The 26,748-nt window shown below is 37.4% G+C and overlaps 2 protein-coding genes across 11 annotated transcripts in view; both read right to left on the reverse strand.

The window, feature by feature from the left end:
• The window catches only part of rffl (ring finger and FYVE-like domain containing E3 ubiquitin protein ligase), a 42,649-nt gene extending 39,967 nt beyond the window's left edge, over positions 1-2,682 (reverse strand). The window contains exons 1-2 of one of the 8 annotated variants that reach the window (XM_052110021.1): positions 2,144-2,682; positions 443-522 (exon numbers count right to left, since the gene is read on the reverse strand). The gene's annotated coding sequence lies outside the window, so the exon portion shown is untranslated. Of the gene's footprint in view, positions 1-442; positions 523-1,993 lie in introns of all 8 variants that reach the window. The other 7 variants (XM_052110019.1, XM_052110018.1, XM_052110017.1 and 4 more) reach the window with 7 other exon arrangements.
• A 6,385-nt stretch (positions 2,683-9,067) lies between these two features.
• The window catches only part of eif4h (eukaryotic translation initiation factor 4h), a 28,176-nt gene continuing 10,495 nt past the window's right edge, over positions 9,068-26,748 (reverse strand). Inside the window, exons 2-9 of one of the 3 annotated variants that reach the window (XM_052110198.1) lie at positions 24,476-24,666; positions 24,318-24,382; positions 22,637-22,730; positions 18,210-18,242; positions 17,391-17,468; positions 15,147-15,287; positions 11,488-11,603; positions 9,068-10,419 (exon numbers count right to left, since the gene is read on the reverse strand). In XM_052110198.1, the coding sequence (XP_051966158.1) occupies positions 10,414-10,419; positions 11,488-11,603; positions 15,147-15,287; positions 17,391-17,468; positions 18,210-18,242; positions 22,637-22,730; positions 24,318-24,382; positions 24,476-24,666 (724 nt within the window). In that variant the 3' untranslated portion in view covers positions 9,068-10,413. The remainder of the gene's footprint in view (positions 10,420-11,487; positions 11,604-15,146; positions 15,288-17,390; positions 17,469-18,209; positions 18,243-22,636; positions 22,731-24,317; positions 24,383-24,475; positions 24,667-26,748) is intronic. The other 2 variants (XM_052110199.1, XM_052110200.1) reach the window with 2 other exon arrangements.

The following is a 26,748-nucleotide window of genomic DNA, read 5'->3' on the forward strand; positions in this document are numbered from 1 at the left end:
GGCAAAGACAGTTCTGGGGGGTGTGTGTGCGTGGTAATTTTGGATGGATGAATGGATGTTAGATGCAGTTCAGGGAAGGATAAAGTTCATCTCTGTGAAAAAGAAAGCATGTAATACTCAAAAAAGCTCGTGCGTGTGCGTATGTGCGCATGCACAGGTCTGAGGTCTGCTCATAAAGATATACAAAACCTGTGCTAATTGACAGAAAACAAGTTGACAAAAGATCTAATCCAATATCTGGTGATAATATAGCATAACAAAAGATTTATAAGCAATTTTTAATAGGCTGTACATTTTTGACCAGGAACACAAGTAAAAAAATTCAACACAACACTATGGTTAAACAAAGAATGCCAATACAGTTGTGCCTTGCAAGCACTAGCCTACATAAACCACAAAAAGAAGCCATTTCAGCTACTATAACTTTAAAAGCCGCCCTTACCTTGAAATTGAGTCAGTGACTTGTAAACTGTAAGGTTCAGGGACAGACCACCTGGGACATATAATTCAAGCCATTAGCATCTATAAAGAGAAAAAAGTATGTAGTAACACATTTATGGGTAACATTTACTGCAGTTGCTTGGACACTCTTTCCACAAGAAACAATACCAAAAGAACCACATTGAATGTTAAGATCTGGCCATTGTTCTGATCATATCTTCCTCAGTGCTCACACAATGATTTGGCAACCTCAAATACCTGTGTGTCAGTCCTCAAACTTCCTCTTTACCACATGCATATTTTTGTGCACCAAGACAGACCAATCATGTTGCACAAATCGGCCTGACTAACATTACCAAAACACACACTTAAACACTATAGTATAATAATATACACACCTAAAAGTAAAGTATCAGGATTACTACGATATTCTACACTTTAAGTATCAGCATTATAATAATAACATTTTATAAACACAGTTTACTGTCTAATATTAGTTTCAGTACAAAGCATAATATTATTACAGTAGATTTAGAATCAGAATCAGCTTTACTGCCAAGTATGCTTACACATACAAGGAATTTGTCTTGGTGACAGGAGCTTCCAGTGCACAACATTATTAAACACAGATAATAATGCAAATTATTTAAAAAGATTAATTAATAAAATAATAAAATAAATAAATAAATAAATAAATAAATAAAGTGTACACACACACACACACACACACATATATATATATCCAGAGTGATTTTTCCAGCCTTTTTCCTCACTCTGGAAGTGTATAGTTCTTGAAAGGGGGCAGGGGGGCAACCAATAATCCTCTCAGCAGTCCGAAGTATCCTTTGTAGTCTTCTGATATCTGATTTCGTAGCTGAACCAAACCAGACAGTAACTGAAGCGCAGAGGACAGACTTAATGACTGCTGAGTAGAACTGGATCATCAGCGCCTGAGGCAAGTTGAACTTCCTCAACTGGCGAAGGAAGTACAACCTCTGCTGGGCCTTTTTCACAATGTGGGTCGCCCACTTCATGTCCAGTAAAATGGTAGTGCCCAGGAACCTGAATGACTCCACTGCTACCACAGTGCTGTTTAAAATGGTGAGGGGGTCAATGTTGGGGTGTTCCTCCTAAAATCCACAATCAACTCCACCGTTTTGAAGGTGTTCAGCTCAAGGTTGTTTTGACTGCACCAAAGAGCCAGCTGTTTAACCTCCCTTCTGTATGCAGACTTATCGTCATCTCGGATGAGGCAGCATTAGTGTAGTGTCAAAGTAGTAAGTACAGTGTTGTATCAGAACTACATACACTTCATTGTTAAGGAGTAGGACCATTTACGCATTTAAAGCCCAGTATCAGGATTAAGAACATATTTAATAGACTAGAGTAAGCATTATAAAAAAGGTTTTAAATGTAGTATTAGAACTATATAAACACAGTTCACTGTACAGTATCACAATGCCACAGTATAACCTAGTATAGTTATTATTATACACACTTAAAACAACAACATGTCGTTGCATCGCAGTTCAAGTATTATCAGGATACTTACAGTACAGTTGAAGTATCACGCGACAGGCTCGAGCTTCCAAATTCATACAGTGGCCAGAGTTGAACGACGAAAATACAGCGAATTAAAAGTAATAACGCAAAGGTAAAGGGTACTGTGTTTCTTCAGTTGAGAGGACGTTATCAAACTTACCTCAGTTTAAACGAAAAGAAGCGTTTGGAAACTGCAGCTGCTGATGTTAAAAAGTTATCTCGAGTTATCAGAAGAACACACACGTGAAGGAGGCTTTCAGCAAACCGCCAGGTTTTCATTGTATAGTTAATCTGAAACGAACTTACACACTTTGGTCTCCTCTCCTGAAACTGTGAGAAGTTCGTTGATGACGCTCGGATGTTGTGGCGCGCGCACGTCAGGAAGTTTCGAGAACGCGCACGTCGATCATAAACGCGTCTTACGCGCTTCTTGCTGATAAATAAAAATAGATATGGCATGAGTGTTTGTAAATGTTATGAATTCTCAATAAAATGTTTAAAACGTTTCACGGCAAAGATATTTCACTGAGTTGCATCAGGAAGCCTTATAAAGTATAATGGTTAAAAAAAAAAGGGTCCCAAAATCTTTTTAGCAAGTCAGTTCACTCGGCGAACTTTGGAACGCAAATGTAAACGCAATCGCCTATCTACTTAAATTAAGAAAGAACGAAATCTCAAAAACGGTTGGTCAATATTACTATCAAAAAAATATATTTTCAATCAGTAGTAAATCTGAGTACACGGGTATCATAAATTGTGCTTCTTTTTACCTCAGAATACGATAAAAAAAAAACGATCCCGGTTTGTATAGCATGCGCGTTCTCGAGTTGATTGACAAGCGATGTCTCCATCTAAAAGGTTATTGGCTCTTTTTACCTGTAAGGCGGGACTTCCGTTCTACATCCTTTGACCGTTCCAAGTTCTCGCATTCATTATAATAGAAGTAAATAATAAAGTGACCCGTCTCTGCTAAAAAAAAAAAGCTCTGGCCGTCCTCACAAGCGCTGTTAAAAGTAATTTGTACCTCGTGAAAACGGACGATAACTTATACACGAATGACAACATTGAGAAACTCAACAACTGAGTTGAGAATACATAATAGGGCTAAAGAGTTAAAACTGAAGAGTTATTATTTAGACCCATCGTATTAAAACGACGCCCACTCTCGAACCCCGTTGATTACCTTTCTCCTTATTGACTGGTTTCTGCGGCCTGAAGCCGAACAGCAAACACGAGGTGGACAGCAGCGCCCTCCACTGAAATAAGGTTGCATGTGGAACAGTTCTCAAATGAACCTACAGAAGTCACTGGGTTCTGGAAAAACTGGACTTACTAGGAAAAATTTCCTTATTTTTGGCCTTTTGTTGTTGTTTGGGTTATATTGTATTATGTTATTAATTATATTATGTTGTTGTTTTGGCATCTATACCTTTTTATCAATAATTTAAGTTTATATGACTAATTTTGATAACTTGATAGAAATTAAATAGAAATGTGTTATTCATTAGACTTTGCATCAATAAAACTAAATCATCTTTTTTTATTTTATTAAAAAGCTTATTAATAAAAAGCAAACCCTTGTGTCATAAACCGGTGAAATTCGATACACCCTGTTTCATAACTGTTCTATGAAGTCAATATGTCAAAGAATTCAAAATCCTCGAGCTCTGGAGACATTAAAAGACATTTATGTGCTCAAGATGATACCCCTGACAAGGTCGCAGACCGGGGACTCAGTTTGGGCAGTGCAGTGGAAAAGATTCAGCTTCAACTTTTGAGCATGTCTGCAATGCTGACGAAGGTTTTAGCTGAATTGGAGGATCTTGCATCGATCGATCACTGCCATGGAGACAAAATCGGTTACAAGTGGGATGTTGAGAAATGGATAGATTATCTGGAGTCATCAGAGAAGGAATTAGCTGCTAATCCACTGGCGACCAAGATAGACTTGGAAAAGTTGGAAGACCTTGAGAATCGTAATTGCCAAAACAACGTCTGAATTCTTGGAATTCATGAGAACGAAGAAGGCCGAGATATGGTGAAATTCCAAGATGAGCTCTTCCCAAGTCTGCTCAACATAACAGGCCATAAGCTGGAAATCGAGTGAGCTCACAGGGTCCGGGCTCAGAGATCCGCTGAGGGAGCCCCAATCAATTCTGGCCAAATTTCTGAGATCATCAGATAAAGATCTTGTGTTACACGAGGCGAGGAGTAAAGGAAGGCTTTCTTGGAAGAACCACAGCATTTTCTTGTTCCCAGACTGCGAATTCGACAAGAGAGTAACGCGATCGATTGAAGGAATGCAAGAAACTCTTACATCAATGGAAGGTCGCTTTTGCACTGATGTTCCCGGCCAAATAGATACTAAGGATGGCCGCAAAATATTTACATGCCCACAGCAAGCCACGTTCTTTATAAAGTCAATATAATGAGTAAGTCATGGTGTGATTCTCACATTGCAGCCAAGTGAGCCTCACTCAATGAACTGAATGTCAGAGGAAATTGTGTGCCTTTGTTTTTGTGATGGCTGGAGTTTGTTTTGTGGAATAACACTCCTTCAGGACAGTTTCAGATGAATCTGCATGTTCTTTGTGCTCATGCCTCCTATTGGCTGGAGTTTGTATTGTGGAATATTTTTTGCAGGACATTGGAATGATTAGGTCATCTGATGCACTCATGAAACAGCCGGCTCACTGAACATTTGTTTGACTGTATGAAGAAACTGAACTTTTTTGTGTGTGTGTGTGTGTGTGTGTGTGCTGGTTTCACTAGAGGCAAGAGTTTGTTTTGGGGAGAAACACACATTCGGGACAGTTATGTGGATGAATCTACACATTCTTCATGTTTAGTCTGCCTATTGGCTGGAGTTTGTTTTATAGATTTACTTCTGTTATGTAATTCTGTCTGACAAAATTTTTTACCAAATCACCGGACTTGAGCAATCTGATGGCAAAGTTGTCATGGGGGTTCTCATAGGCATACAAGGACTGTTTGAGTTTAGAGGGATGGACGCGGGTTGGCGCCTTCGTGCGTGGGGTTAATGTGCAATGTTTTCTTTTTGTTTGGATCGGGGTTTGACTGTTGCGCTAATGTTGGAATGGGGTCTTTATAATTTTATTTTTGACACAATCTATTTGTTTCTCATATGTCAAAATGTCAAATGTTAATATGAGTGGATTGTCTCTCTCCACGTGGAATGGGTATGGGTTGGGGAACCCCATAAAAAGAATGAAGGTTATTTATTTTCTTAAACGAAAGAAATATGATATAGTGTTTCTTCAAGAAACAACTTTCCTCGCAGGAAGCGGAAAAATCTGTGAGGATATGGGATGGGCATATTTTCTTTAGTGCTGGCTCAAGTAAGAGCAGGGGAGTCATTACATTGATAAGTAAACATCTACACTTCAAATATCTCAAACAGAGTAAAGATAAATTAGGAAGAGTCGTTATTGTTTTAGCAGAAATTCAGGGGCAAAGTCTTATTTTGGCTAATATTCACGCACCTAACGCTGATGATCAGGACTTTAATCTTTTGATGGACTCAGTCCTTGATCTTAGTGAAGCAAAAGAGTGTAAGCCCCCTAAAGCAACACTGACGCTTCACAGGATGTGTAAAAATCTTGGTCTTACAGATATTTTGAGACTTTTGAACCCATCTGGTAGGGACTATACATTCTTTTCATCAGTCCATAAGATTTATTCTAGAATATATTTATATATATATATATATTTATCTAAGTCCCTCATTTCATCTGTTGTTGACTGATCAATTGGAAACATCTTAGTCTCAGATCACGCCATGGTCTGTTTAGAGGTGTTGCCACATATGTAGAAAAATAAACCATATTGTTGGCGCTTTAATGCATCCCTTTTGGAAAATCCTGATTTCCAACAAACGTTAAATGCTGAAATCAGTGTTTATATGGAGACCTCTCAGTATCCTCTGTGGGCGTGGCACTTAAGGGGGTTCTTAGGGGTCGGATCATACAGTATACCTCATTCATCAAAAAATACAAAGCACGAGAACTCGTGGAAGGGAATATTAAAAGGGGAATATCAAAAGTTCAGAAGCAGAGCTGAAGTGCCGAATGTCAACTGATAGCCTCTGAAATACAGATATAACACTATTTTGTCATGGAAGTTGAAGTTTTGTCTATTCAGGAAAAGACAGTCATACTTTGAGTCGGGGGACAAAGCTGGGAAGCTTTTGGCTAGACATATAAAGCAGGGAGAGTTTTTTCTACCATTCTCTTTTTTTACCTTTGAAATTGTTAACTTTGCCATTGATATTAATAATGCTTTTAAAGAATTATATCTTGATCTTTATAGTTTCACATCTTTGTCCACTAATGAAGATTTTGTGGATCCATTAGAACTCCCTAAACTGACAACTGAGCAAAACAATTCTCTTGATGCTGAGATAACCATGGAGGAGCTTGGCAAGGTAATTAAGATGGCTTTGCCACTGAGATTTTAGATCTTATGCTACAGAACTGGCCCCACTTTTGTTAGAAGTGTATACAGAATCATTAAAGAATGGAAAGCCTCCGCCAACCATGACACAAGCCTGGATCAGTCTGATTCTTAACAAAGACAATGATCCAAGCGAGTGTAATAGTTATCATTCAATTTCCCTGAACCAACTAGACGTTAAAATATTGTCAAAAATTTTGGCTAACTGATTAAGTTATGACATCTCTTATACATATAGATTGAGTGGGGTTTATTCAGGGCTGCACCTTTTCTGATAACATTATGCGTCTCATCAATAATATGTGGTCAGTGGTGAATGATCAGACTCCAGTCGTGGCCATCTCTCTTGATGCTGAAAAGGTGTTTGATGTGGTAGAATGGGATTATCTTTTTAAGGTTTTGGAAATATATGGGTTCGTAAATACTTTTATTGTATGGATTAGGTTACTTTATAGACACCCGGTAGCGGCAGTACAAAATTTTTATTAATTTAATATTTTTTTACTCTGGATATTCTTTCCCCATAATTGTTCTGTCCTGCACTGGAACCATTAGCAGCCATGATAAGAAGGGAAGATGATTTTCCAGGGGTGGTGGTGAGAGCTATGGCGCATAAGCTTTTGCTTTACGCAGATTATATTTTATTATTCGTCTCCGACCCCTGTAGATATATGCCTTGCCTCCACAGAATTATTAATTCCTTTTCTAAGTTCCCAGGATACAGAGTCAATTGGTCAATTGGGTAAGAGATGTGACCAAGAACCCGATGATCACTCTGGATGAGCTACAGAGATCATGTGTGGAGATTGGAAAAACTTGCAGAAGGACAACCATCACTGCAAAACTCCACCGATCTGGGCTTTATGGCAGAGTGTCCAGACGGAAGCCTCTCCTCAGTGCAAGAGACAAAAAAGCACCTAAAGGACTCAAGAAACAAGATTCTCAGGTATGATGAAATGAAGATTGGACTGTTTGGTCTCAATTCCAAGCGTTATGTCTGGAGGAAACCAGGCACCGCTCATAACCTATATATTATAATCCCAACGGTGAAGCATTATGGTGGTAGAATCATGCTGTGGGGTTGTTTTTCATGGCAGGGACTGGGGGACTGGTCAGTGTTGGAGGAAAGATGAATGCAGAAAAACACGGAGATATCATTAATGAAAACCTGGTCTAGAGCGCTCAGGACCTCAGACTGGGCCAAAGGTTCAACTTCCAACAGGACAATGACCCTAAACACACAGCCAAGACAACGCAAGAGTGGCTTAGGAACAACTCTGTGAATGTCCTTGAGTGGCCCAGCCTGTAATTGAACCCATTGAACATCTCTAGAGAGACCCAAAAATGGCTGTCTACCGACAGTCCCCATCCAACCTGACAGAGCTTGAGAGGATCTGCAGTGAAGAATGGCAGAAAACCCCCTTGAAATTCTTGTTGCATCATACCAAAAAGACTTGAAGCTATAATTGCTGCCAAAGGTGGTTCAGCCAAGTACTGAGTTAAGGGTCTAAATAAATAAATGTCAATGTGATATTTCAGTTTTTTTAATCAAAAATCTGTTTTTTGCTTTGTCATTATGGGGTATGGATTGTAGATAGATGTGAGAATTTTTAGCATTAGACTGCAACATAAAATGTGGAAAAAAAAAACCAGAACTTTAAAAACTACTTCAAAGATTTCTCATAAAAAAAATCCTCCACGTGCAGCAATGTCAGCTTTGCAGATCCTTGGCATTCTAGCTGTCAGTTTATCCAGATACTCAGGTGACATTTCACCCCACGCTTCCTGTAGCACTTGCCACATGTGGCTGTCTTGTCAGGCACTTCTCACACACTGGCTGATCCTACAAAAGCTCAATTGGGTTAAAATCCATAACACTCTTTTCCGATTATATGTTGTCCTTTGTCTGTGATCAGTGGGTGCAATGCTCAAATATTTAGTAGTGCGTAAATTGTTACTTAGTGCCCATTTATGCCACAACTAGGCTAAGTTTTAACTTACTGGTGCATCTGGCCCCTGGTGATTACTCACTCCTGACACCTATCTCATTTCAGTGACGGCGAGATGGGCTTTTAAAGCCCAGTGGAACGCCAGACCAAGAGAGAGTAGAGCACAAAGTTACTGGAGATAAACACTGGAAAGCTGTTGATTTTGCTGTATCTGATGAGTTTATGTCAACTGTTACCACTGAAGCTGTGTGACCTAAAGTTCTTACTGACAGACGCAGTGTGAGTGAAACCTTGAGAATAAAGAGAACACTTACGTGGACTGCGATGCAGACTGCCGCTTCATTCTTTCCACTTTACATGGAGAACATTACAATTAACTTTTGTTTGCCTTATTCGAGGTCTTTTTGTTATTTTGACCAGTTTTCTGCAAATAAATGCTCTAAATTACAAGTTTTATTTGGAATTTGGGAGAAATGTTATTAATTGAAACAAAAAAAAGTTTATTTTACTCCAGTGATCCAATTTTACCAAGATACTGCTTCATAAAATTAATCCCCAAATTAGCACCTTTCCCCCCCTTATACCTTTATATTCTTATTGCCCATTTCAATCATAAACACCTTTTATTTACATTATTTAACACCCCAAAACCAAGGTCTCCTCTTCAAATCCTTTATTCTTTACATTTGCGAGACAACTGATCATGATGTGTCCCTGACGATGAAAATAAAGGCTAACGGTGTCTTAGTATATAGAACGTTGTTGCCCCATCTAGGATAAGACTGTTCAAGTCTTACACTGACAAGTCCAAAAACTTTGTTCTTTAGAAAAACAACAATTCCTTAAGCTTGAACACCAAGTGCCAAAATTCAGAGATAAAGTTTTAGTAAAATAACCCTTTCTTTAAATGACTCGGGCAAACACCATATAGCCTCACAGGACAGAGAATTAATTCTTTCCATTATCCTAGATCAACACATCCATTTCAAACACTGTAAGACGATACAATATATTGCCATAAACAGTGTAGGAAAATGAAAATAAAAACAGCCAATCTCTATAGTACAGTAAAAAACAAAGTTGAAATTCCTCATTTTTATGCAGTAAAATGCTAAGAAAATGTTTGAGACATGGATTTCCCATGAGGATTCTATGATTGATCCACTAGGAGTTGAAACTACAGCGCCTGGTGTCACCTCGATTTTTAATGTGCAAGTTCTTTTTTGTACAATAAGCTTCACATGGAAAGGCAGTACAACTGATCATGTTAAAAAAAAATGGATCGTAATTTAAATGACTGTTTTCTTGAAAGAAATGAATTGCCTTCGAGCTGTGAACGTTGCCGTAGACTGTAGACCCAAGTGTCACCAACCAATTCAATCATGCATACATGTTCTTCTAAATTAATGAAATGTGTGGCACATTGTTCCTGAACGCATTTCTCACCTGGATTGGCCAGACTTGGTCCAAAATCTTTCAGAAAGAAGAATTAAAAACAAATTCAAAAGCTCTTCGCTTTGAAATCGTTTAATTAAGAATCAAGCTCAAAGTTTTAATTTTGAAACACAGTAAAGAAATTTAAAGAGCAAAATATAAAATGACAGCAGGTTTTACTCCTGCTCACATCTACAAATTCCAAATGGCTGATTTAAACACAAAAGGTACTTTGGAAAGGGAGAGAGATCATCATAAAGTCCTTAAACACAATGGAATCGACCTGGAGATGCTGTCCTCCATGTTTTGGCTCTTTCAGGTGTGTGGGAGGAGTTTGTGAGGACAGGCAAGGGCTGAGTTAAGACTATGCCACACCCCCTTTTCAAGATGCCCCACCTCCACATGCGTTCTAAGCCAATCGGATGAGGGTTCGTTTAGGATTCGAGAGCACACCAGCACCTCATGCCCCTGCCTGCGTGTCTCTGGGAGAAGATTTTGTTTGGTTTTATTTGGAGATCAAAGCCGGTAGAATCCAGTATAGGCTTCCGGAATAATGCAGCCACACTGATACATTTTAATTCTTAGAGAACGGAAACACAAAAAAAAAGAACAAAATGGTTACACAGGGTCTATTTTAGGAGATGGTGAAATGTTGTAAAGGAACATTGACAAAGCAATATTAAAATCAATTCAACACCAACAGAAACATTGCAGAAGGTTGAACATGTGTCGAACCCTCCTTGTGTTGTACCGAATTAACAATTTGAAATTACTTTTGCACGGCTTAAAAACTGAACGCTGACTGTACAACTGGAATACATTGTGCTTAAATTCCAATTTACAGACACTGTCAGGACTGGGGAGAAAACAAGCACCACATGTACAATCCAGTGTGCATTCTAAGGTTACGGTTTAAATTGGTATTATCCATTTTATAATTAGATAATCGAAGGGTGGTGCACTGAAACAAGTGAAATTACACCTGTGTGTAGTTCAACTAAATCCAGAGAACAAAAAAAAAAAAAAAATGTTAGCAAAGCAACAAACCAATAAATACTGACTAATGTGGATTGAATGTGAACCGTAGAGAAATTAGCTAGCTGCCCTTAATAACAGCGCAGATGTCACACGAAAAAAGGGCTTAACGTGTGAAGTTCATTCTCTCTCCAAAAACCAAGGCAAAAAACACATACATTTAAAAAAATCAAACGGTTTTCATTCCTTTTAAGAGAGCAGCTCAAACAAAAACCCTTCGGAAAAAATTCCCTTAACAAAAACTACCATACAGAGCAGGCACTAATTACTGGGTAGCAAAGGTGGACATTAAAACCATTGTTAAACAGTTTGCCATGCATTCACGAGTTGCTCGTGTGTGACGATCGATGTGGCCGTGGGATTTTTTCTGTTGAATAAATATATAGTCACGCAATCTGGATTCGGAAGTAGGGACTTGCACATCTCTTACAGTTAGGAATGATGACAGAGGCATTATCACATTCCCATTGGCATTGATACGCTTTTTTTTTTTTCTCCTCTTGTCTTCCCGGGACCTCACCCTCCCCTCCCCGTACATCCCTCCCCTTCTTTCTCTCCCTTCTGGAGTGCAGAGGGAGGCTGCAGTCTCTTAGAGTTTGTCTTTGGGAATTACCTCCTCCCTGGGTTTGGCACCCCCAAAGATGGCCGAGTTGGGGTTGGCCACTTGGTTAAGGGGAGCTGCCACCGTGCGGGGCTTTAACTGTAGCCTTGGTCTCTGTGCTCTTTCCTCTGTGAAAAAGAAAACGATTAAGAGTGATGTTTGCTATTATTGTATATAGTAATTATCATAAGCAAAACATTAAGCCAACATGAAATGGAATTTGCCACCCATTTTACTTCCATAAAATGAAGTTTTTCAGTGTGAAACAGATATTCAAGACAAAATTTAGGGTGGCACTTAATTTTATCTATTTGGGAACTGATTGGACTAAGAATGTGGGTGTTCCATACCAGAAAGCAAGCCTGCATTGGATTATGGAGGACTACTCCTGCTGGCAACCACTTTTGAGGCTTTTAAATGTCTATATCTAGACATTCAAGCTGACCGTAGAGTATCTAAAAGTATTCCAACAGTAATACATATTTTTACAAGTATATCATTATTTCTTTACTATTATGGTTGTATCCTTAACATTAAATTACTGTGTTAAATATTGGCAGGCTGCATTACAACCAACAGTAGCCTAAAACAATGCTTTTTGAGTAGGGCAGCCACAATTGTCAGTAGGCAGTGACAATACATTTTCACAAAAAATAAATACATTTGCAATTGCAATGATTGTCTATTTTTGGGCTTTGACATTTATTCCTCCTTTTCATACAAATGTACATACATTTTAGGTGTACATATTTTTCTGTATGTTGTGTGTGAAAACCTCAGGAGATCAGCAGTTACATAAATACTCAAACCAGCCAGTCTGGCACCATCAATCATCCATGTGATTATATAATCAGCCAATCATGTGGCAGCAGTGCAGTGCATAAAATAATGCAGATACAGGTCAGGACAGTTCACATCAACCATCAGAATGGGGAAAAAAATGTGATCTCAGTGATTTGGACAGTGGCATGATTGTTGGTGCTAGATGTACTGATTTGAGTATTTATGTAACTGCTGATCTCCTGGGATCTAGAATTTACTCTGAATGGTGCAAAAAAACAAAAAACATAAAACATCCAGTGAGCGGCAGTTCTGTGAACAGAAATGGCTTGTTGATGAGAGAGGACAAAAGAAAGACTGGTTAGAACTGAAAGTCTATGATAACTCAGATAACCACTCCATCACAATTGTGATGAGAAAAAATAGCATCTCAGAATGCTATTCAGAGATACAGGTTGGCTGTGTTTTGGCAGCACAAGGGGAACCTACACAATATTAGACAAGTGGTTTTAATGTTGTGCCTGATTGGTGTATATGCACTGGTGGACAAAAGTTTGGAATTATGTACAGATTTTGATCTTATGGAAACAAACTGGTACTTTTATTCACCAAAGTGGCATTCAACCGATCACAATATATAGTCAGGTCGTTAACAATGTGAAAAATGTCTATTACAATTATAAAAAGAAAATCATGACTTCTTAAAACTACTTCAAAGAGTTCTCATCAAAAAAATCATGTGTGACAGCTTTACAGATTCTTGGCTACAGATTCTTAACTGCCAGTTTGTCCATATACTCAGGTGACATTTCACCCCACGCTTCCTGTAGCACTTTCCATAGATGTGGCTGTCTTGTCAAGCACTTCTCACATACCTTACAGTCTAGCTGATCCCACAAAAACTCAAAGGGGTTAAGATACATAACACTCTTTTCCAATTATCTGTTGTCAAATGTCTGTTTCATTGCCCACTCTAATTTCCTTTTTGTTTTTCTGTTTCAAAAGTGGCTTTTTCTTTGTAATTCTTCCCATAAGGCCTGCAGCACCCCTGAGTCTTCTCTTTACTGTTGTACATGAAACTTGTATTGAGCGGGTAGAATTCAATGAAGCTGTCAGCTGAGGACATGTGAGGTATCTATTTCTCAAACTAGAGACTCTGATGTACTTATCCTCTTGTTTAGTTGTAAATCTGTCCTTCCACATCTCTTTCTATCCATTTTCTTAGTCTTTGAAGACTGTTATATACACCTTTGTATGAAATCTTTAAGCATTGTATAGTCTTCATTCCTCAAAACAATGATTGACTGAACGGTTTCTAGAGAAAGCCGTTTCTTTTTTGCCATTTTCACCTAATATTGATCTTAAGACATTCCAGTCTATTGTATACTGTGCCAACTCAAAAACAAACAAAGACAACGTTAAGCTTAATTTAACGAACCAAATAGCTTTCAACTGTGTTTGATATAACAGCAAGTGATTTTCTAGCACCAAATTAGCATGATTACTCAAGGATAAGGTGTTGGAGTGAGGGCTGCTGGAAATGGGGCTAGGGGTCTAGATTTAATCAAAAATGACTTTTTTCAAATAGTGATGGTGCTGTTTTTACATCAGTAATGTCCTGACTATTAAAGTACCAATTTTCTTTCGAAATAGCAAAATCTGTACATTATTCCAAACTTTTGGCCGCCTGTATATATATATATATATATAAATATATATACACACACACACACACACACACTTAGAATGTATAAATCAGATAATTTAAATATGCATTACATTATTGTGGCAGACAAGTAAAGGCAATACAAAAAGTTGCTTTAAAAGGCAATCTTTCCATATATAAGAAAATAATCCTATAATTGGCCTATAATCCACAGTAATCCATTTTGTAATTAAATTGATCAATCTGTCTGAGGTAGGCTTTTTATGAGGGTTTTTCTAAGGATGCGTCTATGTACACGTGGTTCAGCGGGGCGCTTTGAGAATCTCACTTTGGATGGGTCAAGTCATTTAAAGCATTTTTTTTTCATCATGCAAGTAAAACGCATCCAATCTTGAGCTGTCTGCAGAGATCCATTTTCTGCCTGTACAGCTGGAGTTGCGTTTACGGTCCACTGCTGACTGGGACTTGAATTGATTCAAAGGTAGATACAATTCCTGATTATGGTCCTATGGATGATTCATTAAGATTTAATGCACTTTTTCCATATAACTAATCTCAGTGAATTAACACGCCTGAAGATAAGCCTTATAGATTCTGTGTTTTTAAAAATGTTTCTTCATTCATCTCAACAGTAATAGAATAAGCGCGTATCGTCTCCTCCCAGTCAATTAATATCGCGTCTATGAACTAGCACTGACCAAGAACAATTGCCATTAAGCGAATGTTAAATTCTAATGAAACTGGAGCGCTTTTTGTTCAATATAAAATTTGTTGCTACATTTTCATGGGAGTTTGCCATGGAAATGGATGGCACGTACATTACAGCGCTCCAGAGGTTAATCTCCACACGCTCTTTAGGAGCTGCTTTGATTGCGGTTCACATTGGGGATCAGTGAGACGGTCAGAGAGTATTTGGAGTGCTTACATAAAGCAACCACCAGAAAATTAAGACAAAAGCACACCGTCCATTGCATTATAACTGCCCATGCGGCCTAGGTGATATCAGCCGACAAAGAAAGGTCCACAGGCAGTGGGAGTTATACATGTTGATGACCACAAAGACAAACATAATTCTTTTTCGTTGGAATAATGTGCACTGATGAATCAACACAATAAAACCAGAAATATGTAATTAAGTAAATAGGGTAAGTTTTGATTTCATGTTGACTTTCAAGTATGTATACAAGGTATGTGCATTTTCGAAGAAAAATAACAATTGCGAAACCATCTGAGGGTTCTCTGAAGTCTGTCTGGCCTCCGCGAGGAGGTCCATCTCTGAAGCGCCCCATGGCTCCACCCCCCCTTCTGTCGGCAGGGCGACCGCCTCCTCGACTCCTCCCACCCATGAAGTCATCATCTCTAAATCCTGTGGAAAAAGGAAGGGTGTGACTAACTGGTACATCACACTCCCAATGCACTGCAAAGTTGTACAGAAAAACTGATCCAGGATAGGTTCAGGATTGATCTCACTCATCTGGATGGAGAGTCTGATCCTAGATCAGTATTCCTAAACAACTTTAATTTGGGGCACACTTTTGATTATACACCAGCAGGGAGACTCCTGTGACAACATGACTGATGGCAATGGAGATGGAGTCCCTGGAAATTCATGAATATTTAAAAATAATAATAAGTTAAATCTATGAAAAGGTCATTAAGAGAACGTAATACATATAAATGTATCCTGTTGATCATAAAACACGTATCACAGAAGTAAACAGAATATTCTGGGTTGTTTTCAATTTAAGGACAATAGACGGTCTCCGTGAAATGCAGTTGATTGCCACATCATTTTGACTCTTCCCTCAGTTTTTAAAAACTGTAATACGTTTACATTAACACACTAATAATGGACACCTATGGAGCATGTTGACTGTAGGGTTTAAAATCAGAAATGTGGAGCCCACGTTTTAAATTTATTTGAAGAATTTACACAAATCAATTCGCAGAAAATAAGTAAATAAGATTGCAATCAGAGCTGTGAAGTTGTCAAAAATCATACTTTGGAGGTGTGACTACTTTTCTAGGTGAAAGAACATCTGCATATGCGTTCAGCTTCATATAAACAGCACATTTTCAGATAATTGTCATGTCCCATGCAATTGTCATGTCATATCCTTGCATTATGGACATTACAACTGAGATATACCCAAATGAATCCAAATCAACTCTGGAATTCTGTATCGAAACCCAGGCCTACTAACAAGGAACTTTTTTTTTTTGTCTTTTTCAAAGGGATAGTTCACCCAAAAATCATCATTAACTCACCCTCATGCCATCCCAGAAATGAATGACTTTCTTCTTCAACACCATTGAATGGTGACCAAAACTTTGAAGAAATCCATATAGCTCCAGTAGTTCAATCAATGTCTTCTGAAGTGATCCAATCGGTTTTGGGTGATGACAGACCAAAATATAACTCTTTCACTCTACATCTTAATATCGGTCTCCTTGGCGATCATGATTTTAAGCTCAATTACACGTCCTATACCGACATCTAGCGCTCTGCACATGTGTCAAGCACTAGGAAGAGTAATCGAGCTGGAAACAATGATTGTGTCAACAGACTGTAATGGCAACATGCACAGTGAAAAAGGAGTTATATTTTGGTCTGTTCTCTCCTACACCTTTCATATAACATCTGAAGGCATGGATTAAACCACTGGAGTCATATGAATAACTCTTATGCTGCCTTGACGTGATTTTTGGAGCTTCAAATTCTGGCTACCATTCAAATGTGTTGTATGTACCTACAGAGCTGAGATAATCTTCTAAAAATCTTTGTGTTCAGCAGAAGAAAGTCATACACATATGGTATGGCATGAAGGTGGCTAAATGATTTTTGGGTGAACTATCCTTTAAGAGACATTTTATTGTGCAGCCCTGACAACTGAGCAAACTGATAAATTAAAGTATAATTAATTTGAGTGAATCTGAGGGTTTTGCTTCTTTATGTTATGCAAATCAGGTCGTTCAGATAAAAAAAACTCATCACTTGACCATTTCATTTTCTTTTTTTGTCTGAATCAAATACTGCTTTTATCTGTGTTTTCAGTTAGTGTTCATATATACAAGTACGTGCGTTTTCTTTTTGTTGTAGAGATTTAATGCTTGTTTTTTTTATTTTAAACAAAATCTGAAAATAATCTAAGAGATATTGTCACTCAAGCACTTGGACTGTAGTTAAGCTACATTAAATTACAAGTATCTTGAATTTTGGTTAGTAGCTTACCCAACACTCATGGTTCTGAACATTGTGAGGGTTGCTCTTTAAAATGTTTAATTGCAATACTACCCGCTTGCCTGCCATAAATAAAATACTGCAAAATGTTTTACGTTTGTTGTAAAAACTGAGGAACACATTGAAATTGTCTGCGGTAATATAGTGCAACAGTCTGTTGCTGTTGGCTGATTATCTAGAGCTAAGACCCCAAAAGGTTAGAGATCTCGCCCAATTCACAATTCGCACCTCCTCCACCTCCAGATTGGTCGTAGTCGTCTCTGGGTTCACGTCCCCCTCCTCTGGCCCCACGTGAGCCACCACGGCCTGAAAGGAACAGGGCAAGTGGGGCTCTGTTTAATATAAGCTGCAATTCAAAACTGAGAGCAGGGTGAAGGAGAGGCACACCCATATATCGGTTCTAGTGAACCAATCAGATCACACAGCTAACAGGAAGAAACTAGTGGGACAGAGAAGTTTAGCCTATAGGAAAGCACTCCATTTGTTAGAGGGGAATGAAAAAGAGCAAGTAAGACTAAGATTTAAGTGGGAAAAAGAAAACAGAAAAGAACAAAAGATCTGAAGATGAAATGTGCACACATGAGAAGTCAACCAAATGCAAACTTTTTGTCCAGTATGAGTACTGCATGTGATTTGTTCAGCTACATAAACAATATAACTTGGTCTAAATGAGACATAAAAATCAAAGTGCAAAATTATTCTACATAATACTTGGGGTTGGACGGTATGACCAACATTTTTATCAGGATATGAGTAATATAATATCATTATAACAATATACTGTATAATCAAAATCCTTTAGAAGGAAATTCAACCAAAATGGTTTATATATTAACCATTTGGAAGTGCATGTCTGCAAATAATCCATTGAATAACATGAAAGATACTTCATCACATTTGATTATTTCCTTTATTTGGAACATGAGGCATGCAAGAAATAAGATCGTTTGTAACAAATGGATAAGCTCGGCAAACAATTGCTTTACAATAACAGGAGTAAAAGGGATAGTTCACCCAAAAAAGAAAATTCTCTGATCATTTACTCACCCTCATGCCATCCGAGCTGTGAATTACTTTCTTCTGCAGAACACAAAAAGATTTTTTAGAAGATTATTTCAGCTCTGTAGTTCCATACATTGCAAGTGAATGGGTGCCAACATTTTTTGCTTCAAAAAGCACATAAAGGCATCATAATCCATACAAATCCAGTGTTTTATTCCATATCTTTAGAAGTGATATGATATTTAAAATGTCCTTTTTTGCTTGAAATTGTTCTCCCTGCTCAGTAGGGGGCAATATGCATGATGAATGTCATCACAAAAAACACAAGAAGAAGAAAGTGAAAGTTGAAGTAGAGATTGAGCAGGGAGGAGAATAAATAGTAAAAAAAATACATAAATGTTTATCCGTTTCTCACACACACCTATCATTTCACTTCTAAATACATTTATTTAACCATTTGAGTCTTATGGATTACTTTTATGCGGACTTATGTGATTTTTGGAGCTTTAAAATTATGGCTCCCATTCGCTTGCACTTTATGGACCAAAACAGCTGAGAAATTGTACTAAAAATATTCATTTGTTTCCTGCAGATGACAGAAAGTCATAAACATTATGAAAGAATTTTCATTTTTGGGTGAACTATCCGTTTAAAAGGCATAAGATCCAAAACAGTCAAATTAATATTATAGCAAAGCTACTATGCCAGATTCCTTGGCAACTAATATACAGCAAATAGTTCCTGCTGTAAAATCTAACTGGTTGAGCCAGGTTCAAAGGCATTGTAAAGTAGACAATCAACCAACACCTGTGCCTGCAAATCAGTTTGCATCAATTTGTGATATTGCTTGGGCAACTATAAATTTGCTTCTAGCCATGCCATAGATGGTTTGATAGCCAATTGTATTGTACAAACAGAGCTTAAATTGGGAAAGAGTACAGAATGGCATTCTGGACTTCTGATTACATTTTTTTTGCAATTTGTTCGTCACTTCAGTTCATTCTATTTCCTGCAGGCAGGCTCTAGTTCAGTTTTTTTATGTATTCAGTCTCCATTTAGCAAGTGAGCTTGCTTGAAAACACTTTTATAGCTCTTTTAAACAAATAGTTCACACAAAAATGAAAATTCTCTTATAATTTACTCGCCCTCATGCCATCCCAGAGGTGTATAAATTACTTCTGCTGAACACAACGATGTTTAGAAGAATATTTAAGAATATTTCAGCACTGTAGGTCCATACAATGCAAGTAAAAAGTTTTTTCAGAACTTTGAAGGGCCAAATAGTAATCCATATGACTCCAGTGGTTCAGTCTACATCTTCAGAAGCTATTTGATAGATGTGGGTGAGAAACAGATACTTCCGTTTTACTATAAATTCTCCTCTCAGTAGGTGGATGTACAAAGAATGGAAATCACCAAAACCAAAAGAACTTGAAAGATATTTTTTTTTTTTTTGAAAAAAGGAAATAAAGGAGACCTAATATGCCCCTTATATTACAAGATGTAATCTTGTAATATATATTATTATTTATATTACAGCTTATATTACAAGATGTAATATAAGTCTCAAGTGTCCCCAGAATGTGTCTGTGAAGTTTCAGCTCAAAATACCCCACGGATCATTTGTTATACCATGTTGAAAATGCCTCTATTTGGGTGGAATCAAAAACACGCTGATCTTGTGTGTCTCTTTTAAATGCAAATGAGCTGATGCTCCCTGCCACCTTTCCGGATGAGGGCTGTGCATTTACAACTGGTGCTTCAAATACTACAGCAACAACAAATCAGAACCAATATGACTGACAGCGTAAATACCGGATTTCAGCCATATATATATATATGAATATACTGTATATATATGTATATCTGGTCTCCATGAATACAATCAGAGATAATGGTAAATTTAGCTGCATTAGCCGTGGAATCAGCTAACAAGCACATTCGGAAAGGAGATTTGCAAACATTCACAAAATATAAAGTGCGATAATTTCATCTTCAGGATATAAAGCTGGAACACAAACAGTTGGTACTGATCCAAGATTGAGAATCACATTTTTTTTAAATCCTGCTTTATATTGATACTCATTTACAATTGTAGTCCAGTGTAAATTGATTTGCACAAACATACACACATTGTATGTTTAGGGGCACATTTCCTTTAAAAACAAAACTTGTTCATGAAGACTCATGTCCACTTTTACAGACAACGACAGAACACTTATGACGCTTAGGAAGCTGGGACATTATTCTTCTTACTGCATCTGCTCCAGCGCAAAGAAATTAATAAATGGTGTACTGTGTAGATCACTCAGGAGAATCTATGATAATTGGGTGGAGCCCGTTACCAGTCATGGGCGAGGCCTAAATGAAAACCATTCATTTTGACACACTGTTTCTGAACAGAAATATAAGAAAGAGGAGTGGGTGGACTTTTAACATTGTAGGGTGGTTGTGTACACACACTGACGACTCACATTTATGTACAAACACCAAGTAAAAGTGATTTTTGCATAAAATCTAAAATCATAAAAAAATCATAAAATTTGCTTTAAATATTGATCCGTTTCTCACCCACATCTATCATTTCACTTCAGAAAACATGGATTTATTCACTGGAGTTAAATGGATTACTTTTCTGCTGTCTTTTTTGTCCTTTTAAAGTTCTGGCCACCATTCACTTACACTGAATGGACCTACAGAGCTTAGCTATTCTACAATGGCAGAAACGATTAGTCGACATTATCGACAACAAAAAAATGATGACAATTTTTGCTGTCGAACGTATCTGGAGATCACATTAAACTCTAATGATGAAGCACAAGAGCAGCACTGACTGAGGAGAGGAAGAATTACACAGCTCACAGTCCAGATGCACTATAAACTATCACAGCTTCAGGTGATGTAGATAGCAAAGTATGAGGGAATTATAATGCAAAAATACAAAATAAATAAAGTAGTACTCTCATAGTGGATTAAGTGGCACTGGAGCTGCCGCTCCGCTGTAACAAACTTGCATGTCGAGCATCTTTAAATGAATGATTTTCGTTACATCTTAAATGCAGTTATATTTAATGCTTTATAGCTTTGTTAAAGTTCACATAATATGGAAGTAGAACTTGTAAATAACTACAAACTGTCAGCACCTCTTCTATGAGATGAACGAATGTCCCGATCTATGCGGGGAGAGATTGAAACTGCACCCGGCTTATTCACACTCTGTCGCGGGTTGCTCGTCCCTCGAGTGCGGACACTTGCTGCAGATAGATTATAACGTGACGGCTCGTGATTTATTGAATCATAATACGTGTGTCACTGTGCATTTCATATCGTGAAGAAAACTGGCAATACGCAGCTTTATTAATGAGATAGTTTGTTTTTTTGTGAGTTAAAGATGGACTGAAGTGAACAGAAAGATGAGAGAGGGTAGTCTTCGCCCGGTATACACTGCAACAAAATACGTTTTTGATTTGTTTTTGTTTTGGCTTGCTTTCCAAAACTAATATCTAAAACTCCTTTAAAACAACATACATTTTCTTTAGCAGCTATACTGCAGAAGAAAACTTTTTTTATCTGAGAATGCTGAATATATAAAAAATACAAATACTAAAAAATATCTAAAAATATCAACAAAAATAAAGATGCATTCACCTGAGAAGCAGCATATAAGATATTTAGACTTGCTTTTAGATAATAGATCTTTAATATCAGTATATTTTGTCTTTACTGCTTTACAGAAGTATAACCAAGTAAAAAATACACATATACCAAATACACTTATATTTAAGAATCATTCTCTTAAAGCAAGTCTAAATATATTATATGTTGCTTCTCAAGAAAATGTATCTTGTTTTAAGGATTTTTAGACAATTTTAAACAGAAAATAAGACAAAAACTGAATTAAAAATTATTTTATTCCCCTAATTCAGTGAATGTCATTTAGAGGTATTTTTAAAATATGATTGTCCACTTTCTTGTAAGCATGTTTAACACAACATTTTAAGTCTAATGAAAAAAAGAGCTAATGATGAATCATTGCAATAATCGCGAAATAGTCGAATAATCGTTCGATTAATCGATTATCAAAATAATCATTAGTCGCAGCCCTATATTCTACAAAACATTTTGTTTAACAGAAGAAAGTGAGATCTGAGATGGCATGAGGGTGAGTAAATGATGAGTGAACTTACATTTTTTGGGGTGAACTATACCTTTAATGTTAATTACATATGCAATATGCTTCAGTCTAGTCTGTGTCAGAATCTGTTCCGCTAAGTGCGCCAAGAGTGGTTTTAAGTGCTTACGCACACTCACATTTGCTATACAGTCATACCACCCAGCCCTAGCACTTAGCATAGCATTGCAAGAATACACTGAATATAAATGTTGGCAATGCCATTTTATGCTTACATAATTTTTTTTTTTTTTAAAAAACATACAAATATTAAGAAAAGATGTATTGGCAGACATAGTACCTCTGTCATCTTTTCGGAAGCCAAAGCCTCCAGCGCCACGTTCTTGCTTTCGGCCCTCTGCGATGTCCACCCTCAATGACCGGTCCCCCAGCAGCTGTAAAATAAACATTTTACTTAAATAATGATAACATAATTAAATCATTATTATAATCTTTATCATATTAGCACTTTTATAAAAATCATCGGCATTGGTTTGAATTGCCAAAATTAGAAGCATATAATATCGGCATGTATAATATCTCTATAAAATCAGCTATTGAAAAAAAAAATTTAAATAAATAAATAATATATATAGTCAACAACTATAAACATACAATTATAACTGACCAGTATAATACTTACAACTAGGGGCGTAATGGAACAAATATCTCGTGATTTGGATCACGGTTTCGGTATGGTTCGGTATTTGTTATGTTCAGAAAAACTAAATTACTTTCAAATCCAAAGTAAAAATATTCTATATGGTAAAACACTTCAATTGATTTGCCCTCACTACAAATCACCATGGTTTTACTACAGAAACCATAGTTTAAACATTGTATTTGTAGTAAAATCATACTAACCATAAAATTAACCTTGTCATTGTTAAAATACTATACTAAAAGCATGGTTACTATGTGGAAACTACAGTATTACTGTTGTAAAACAATGGTTAATTGTATCAAAACTATGATTTCTGCCAAAAAACCCATGGCGACAGCAGCCATTGTTACTTCAGTCATGGCTACTACAATATTACTATAGTAAAACCATGGTTCATTTTCATTAGGCTACTTAACTAAATAAAAAAACATACCAACTCAACATTTTAACTTAAGACCTGCATTATTACGTGAAAAGCATACAACAAAGTGCATTTCAAACTCAACTTAATGCATATTCAACATTCAGAAGCAGTAAATCACTACAGAATAAATAAACTTGATATTAAATGAATACGAGAATGGATCCGTAACGCAATGATTATATTAATCATATGTGGGAATCCCACATCTTCATCAATGGAGCAGGGCAAAATAACTTTGGCAATGAACACCCCATGTGCTTTAGTTCTTGTTTCATGTCTGTCTGAACCAGCACAGTGTGCCTGCTTAAAGACGGAATGTAGTGTGTTTAGTTTCGGGCTCACCTGCGGCTCCGTCCGCGACGTGTGCAATCTACCCCCAGGTGATGTCGGCGTAAACAGTCAAATATTCATGGAATATATACGGCACTCGCATCGAGCAATGTTTTCCGCTGTTGTGATTGAAGCATAAAAGTTCCCAGACAGGAGAACTGAATGACGCAGGGGGCTTCTCTAGCTTGCGGCTCGTTTTCTCTGTTTGCCATATTCAACTACACACTAACACGTGCAGAACTGTGTCATCAACTGATTTAACATGCTAACAGTTAATATGACAGCTGCTCCCTGTAGAAAGTTGACCCACGTGAAACACAGGTGGCGAGTATACATCTACAGAGCGATACAGGTGTATTAGCGGAGATTAAAACTACACAAGTCTACTAAGCGCTTTATTTCTTCGTCAAACTGTATGAACAAGATGCGTCATTAAACTTAATGAACCGCGGTGCAAATGCTTACCGAACCATGGGTGGTGAGCTGTACAGTTAGTTTTTTTTCCGAGAACCATTAAACCCCTATTAACAACACAGTAACTTCCAGGTAATTGTATATACTTACAGCACCATCATACGTCAAAGCCTCTTTTAGAGATTCCAATTCGTCAAACTCTACATAACAGAAACCTGGGCCGTGAAAAGAAACAAAACAATTGAGGGTTACATAAAAAGCACAATTTTCATTGTTAAAAATGCATTGTATTGCAAATAGCAGCCCACCTTTGAACTTGTCTGTTTCTTTGTCTCGAACTAATCGCACACTCCTGACACTGAGGTCTTTGAAAATGGCGTCTATGTCTCCTTGCACTGTGTTGAAGGGGAGGTTGCCAACATATGCTGTGTAGGGAGGCTCTGTGGGGAGTTCCTTCTGCTTTCGGGGGCCGCCTGAGCCGCCACCACCACCTCGGGGTCTGTGGTTGAACAAACAATCAACTTCATTAGCACTCCACTCACAAAATAATCAATTACATAACTATTCACTTGCATAAATAAGAGGTAAAAATATTCTACCTGGTTGATTGCCAAGACTAGAGCCTCGTCAATGAATAAACATTATTTTATGTATTATTTAATTGCACTTTTGTTGGTTTCATTTTCAATCATTCAGTTTTCTTATATACTGTATATCAGCTAGTACTGCAACAACTAATCGATAAAATCGACCATAATAAAAAATGAAAATATTAAACTGTGAATTTACATTATCGATAAGTTGGATAGTGAAGTCAGAAGTTTACATACACTTAGGTTGAAGTCATTAAAACTTCTTTACACTTTTTAACCACTCCACAGGTTTCTTTTTAGAAAACTATAGTTTTGGCAAGTCATTTAGGAATTCTACTTTGGGCATGATGAGTAATTTTTCCAACAACTGTTTAAAGACAGATTCTTTCACTTTTAATTGACTATAAAATCACAATTCCAGTGGGTCAGATGTTTAAATACACCAAGTTAACTGTGCCTTTAAGAAGCTTGGAAAATTCCAGAAAATGTCAAGCCTTTAGCTTCTGATAGGCTAATTGGAGTTAATTGTAGGTGTACCTGTGGATGTATTTAAAGGCATACCTTCAAACTCAGTGCCTCTTTGCTTGACAACATGGGAAAATCAAAATAAATCAGCCAAGACCTTTTGTCCACAAGTCTGGTTCATCCTTGGGAGCAATTTACAAACACCTGAAGGTACCACGTTCATCTGTACAAACAACAGTATGCAAGTATAAACACCATGGGTCCATGCAGCCATCATACTGCTCAGGAAGGAGACATATTCTGTCTCCTAGAGATGAACGTAGTTTGGTACAAAAAGTGCAAATCATTCCCAGAACAGCAGCAAAGGACCATGTGAAAATGCTGGAGGAAACAGGTAGAAAAGTATCTATATCCACAGTAAAACAAGTCCTATATCGACATAACCTGAAAGGCTGCTCAGCAAGGAAGACGCCACTGCTCCAAAACCACCATAAAAAAATGTGCACATGGGGACAAAGATCTTACTTTTATAAAAAATGTCCTCTGGTCTGATTAAATAAAAATTGAACTGTTTGGCCATAATGACCATCGTTATGTATAAAGGAAAAATTGTGAGGCTTGCAAGACGAGAACAACATCCCAACCATGAAGCATGGGGGTGGTAGCATCATGTTGTGGGGTGCTTAGCTGCAAGAGGGACAGGAGCACTTCACAAAAAAGTTGATATATTGAAGCATCATCTCAAGACATCAACCAGGAAGTTAAAGCTCGGCACAAATGGGTCTTGCAAATGGACAATGACCCCAAGAATACCTCCAAAGTTGTGGCAAAATCGCTAACCTCAATCTGAAAATTTGTTTGCAGAACTGAAAAAGTGTGTGCGAGCAAGTAGGCCTACAAACCGGACACCGCTACACCAGTTCTGTCTTGAGGAATGAGCCAAAATTCCAGCAAGTTATTGTGAAAAACTTGAGGAAGGCTACATTTCACCCAAGCTAAACAAAAGGCAATGATACCAAATAGTAACAAATTGTATGTAAACTTCTGACCCACTGGGAATGTGATGGAAAAAAAGCTAAAATCTATCTCTCTACTATTATTCTGACATTTCACATTCTTAAAGTAGTGATCCTAACTGACCTAAGACAGGGAATGTTTTCTATGACTTAATATCAGGACTTGTGAAAAACTGAGTTTAAATGTATTTGGCTAAGATGCATTTAAACATCTGACTTCAACTGTATGTACGGCATGCACAAAGATGCTTCATCAGTGATGTCACTTTACAGCAGTGTAAAATGTGTTTGTATGATAAAATTAATTTGCAAAATTATGTTGACAAACTGAATTATAAAAAACATGACCCAAGATGTTCACTGCATGGGAGCAACTAATGTTAAACACGTGAAAGATCATCAGCATACAGTTTGCTGCGTCAAGTGTATCGACAGATTGCTTGTGCTGTTTGATACACTTGAGAGTTGCTTCTCACCAGAGCACAGGCTTACAATTTACTGTTTTAT

Source organism: Xyrauchen texanus, chromosome 38 (assembly GCF_025860055.1).
Source record: "Xyrauchen texanus isolate HMW12.3.18 chromosome 38, RBS_HiC_50CHRs, whole genome shotgun sequence".
NCBI classification, from domain to species: domain Eukaryota; kingdom Metazoa; phylum Chordata; class Actinopteri; order Cypriniformes; family Catostomidae; genus Xyrauchen; species Xyrauchen texanus.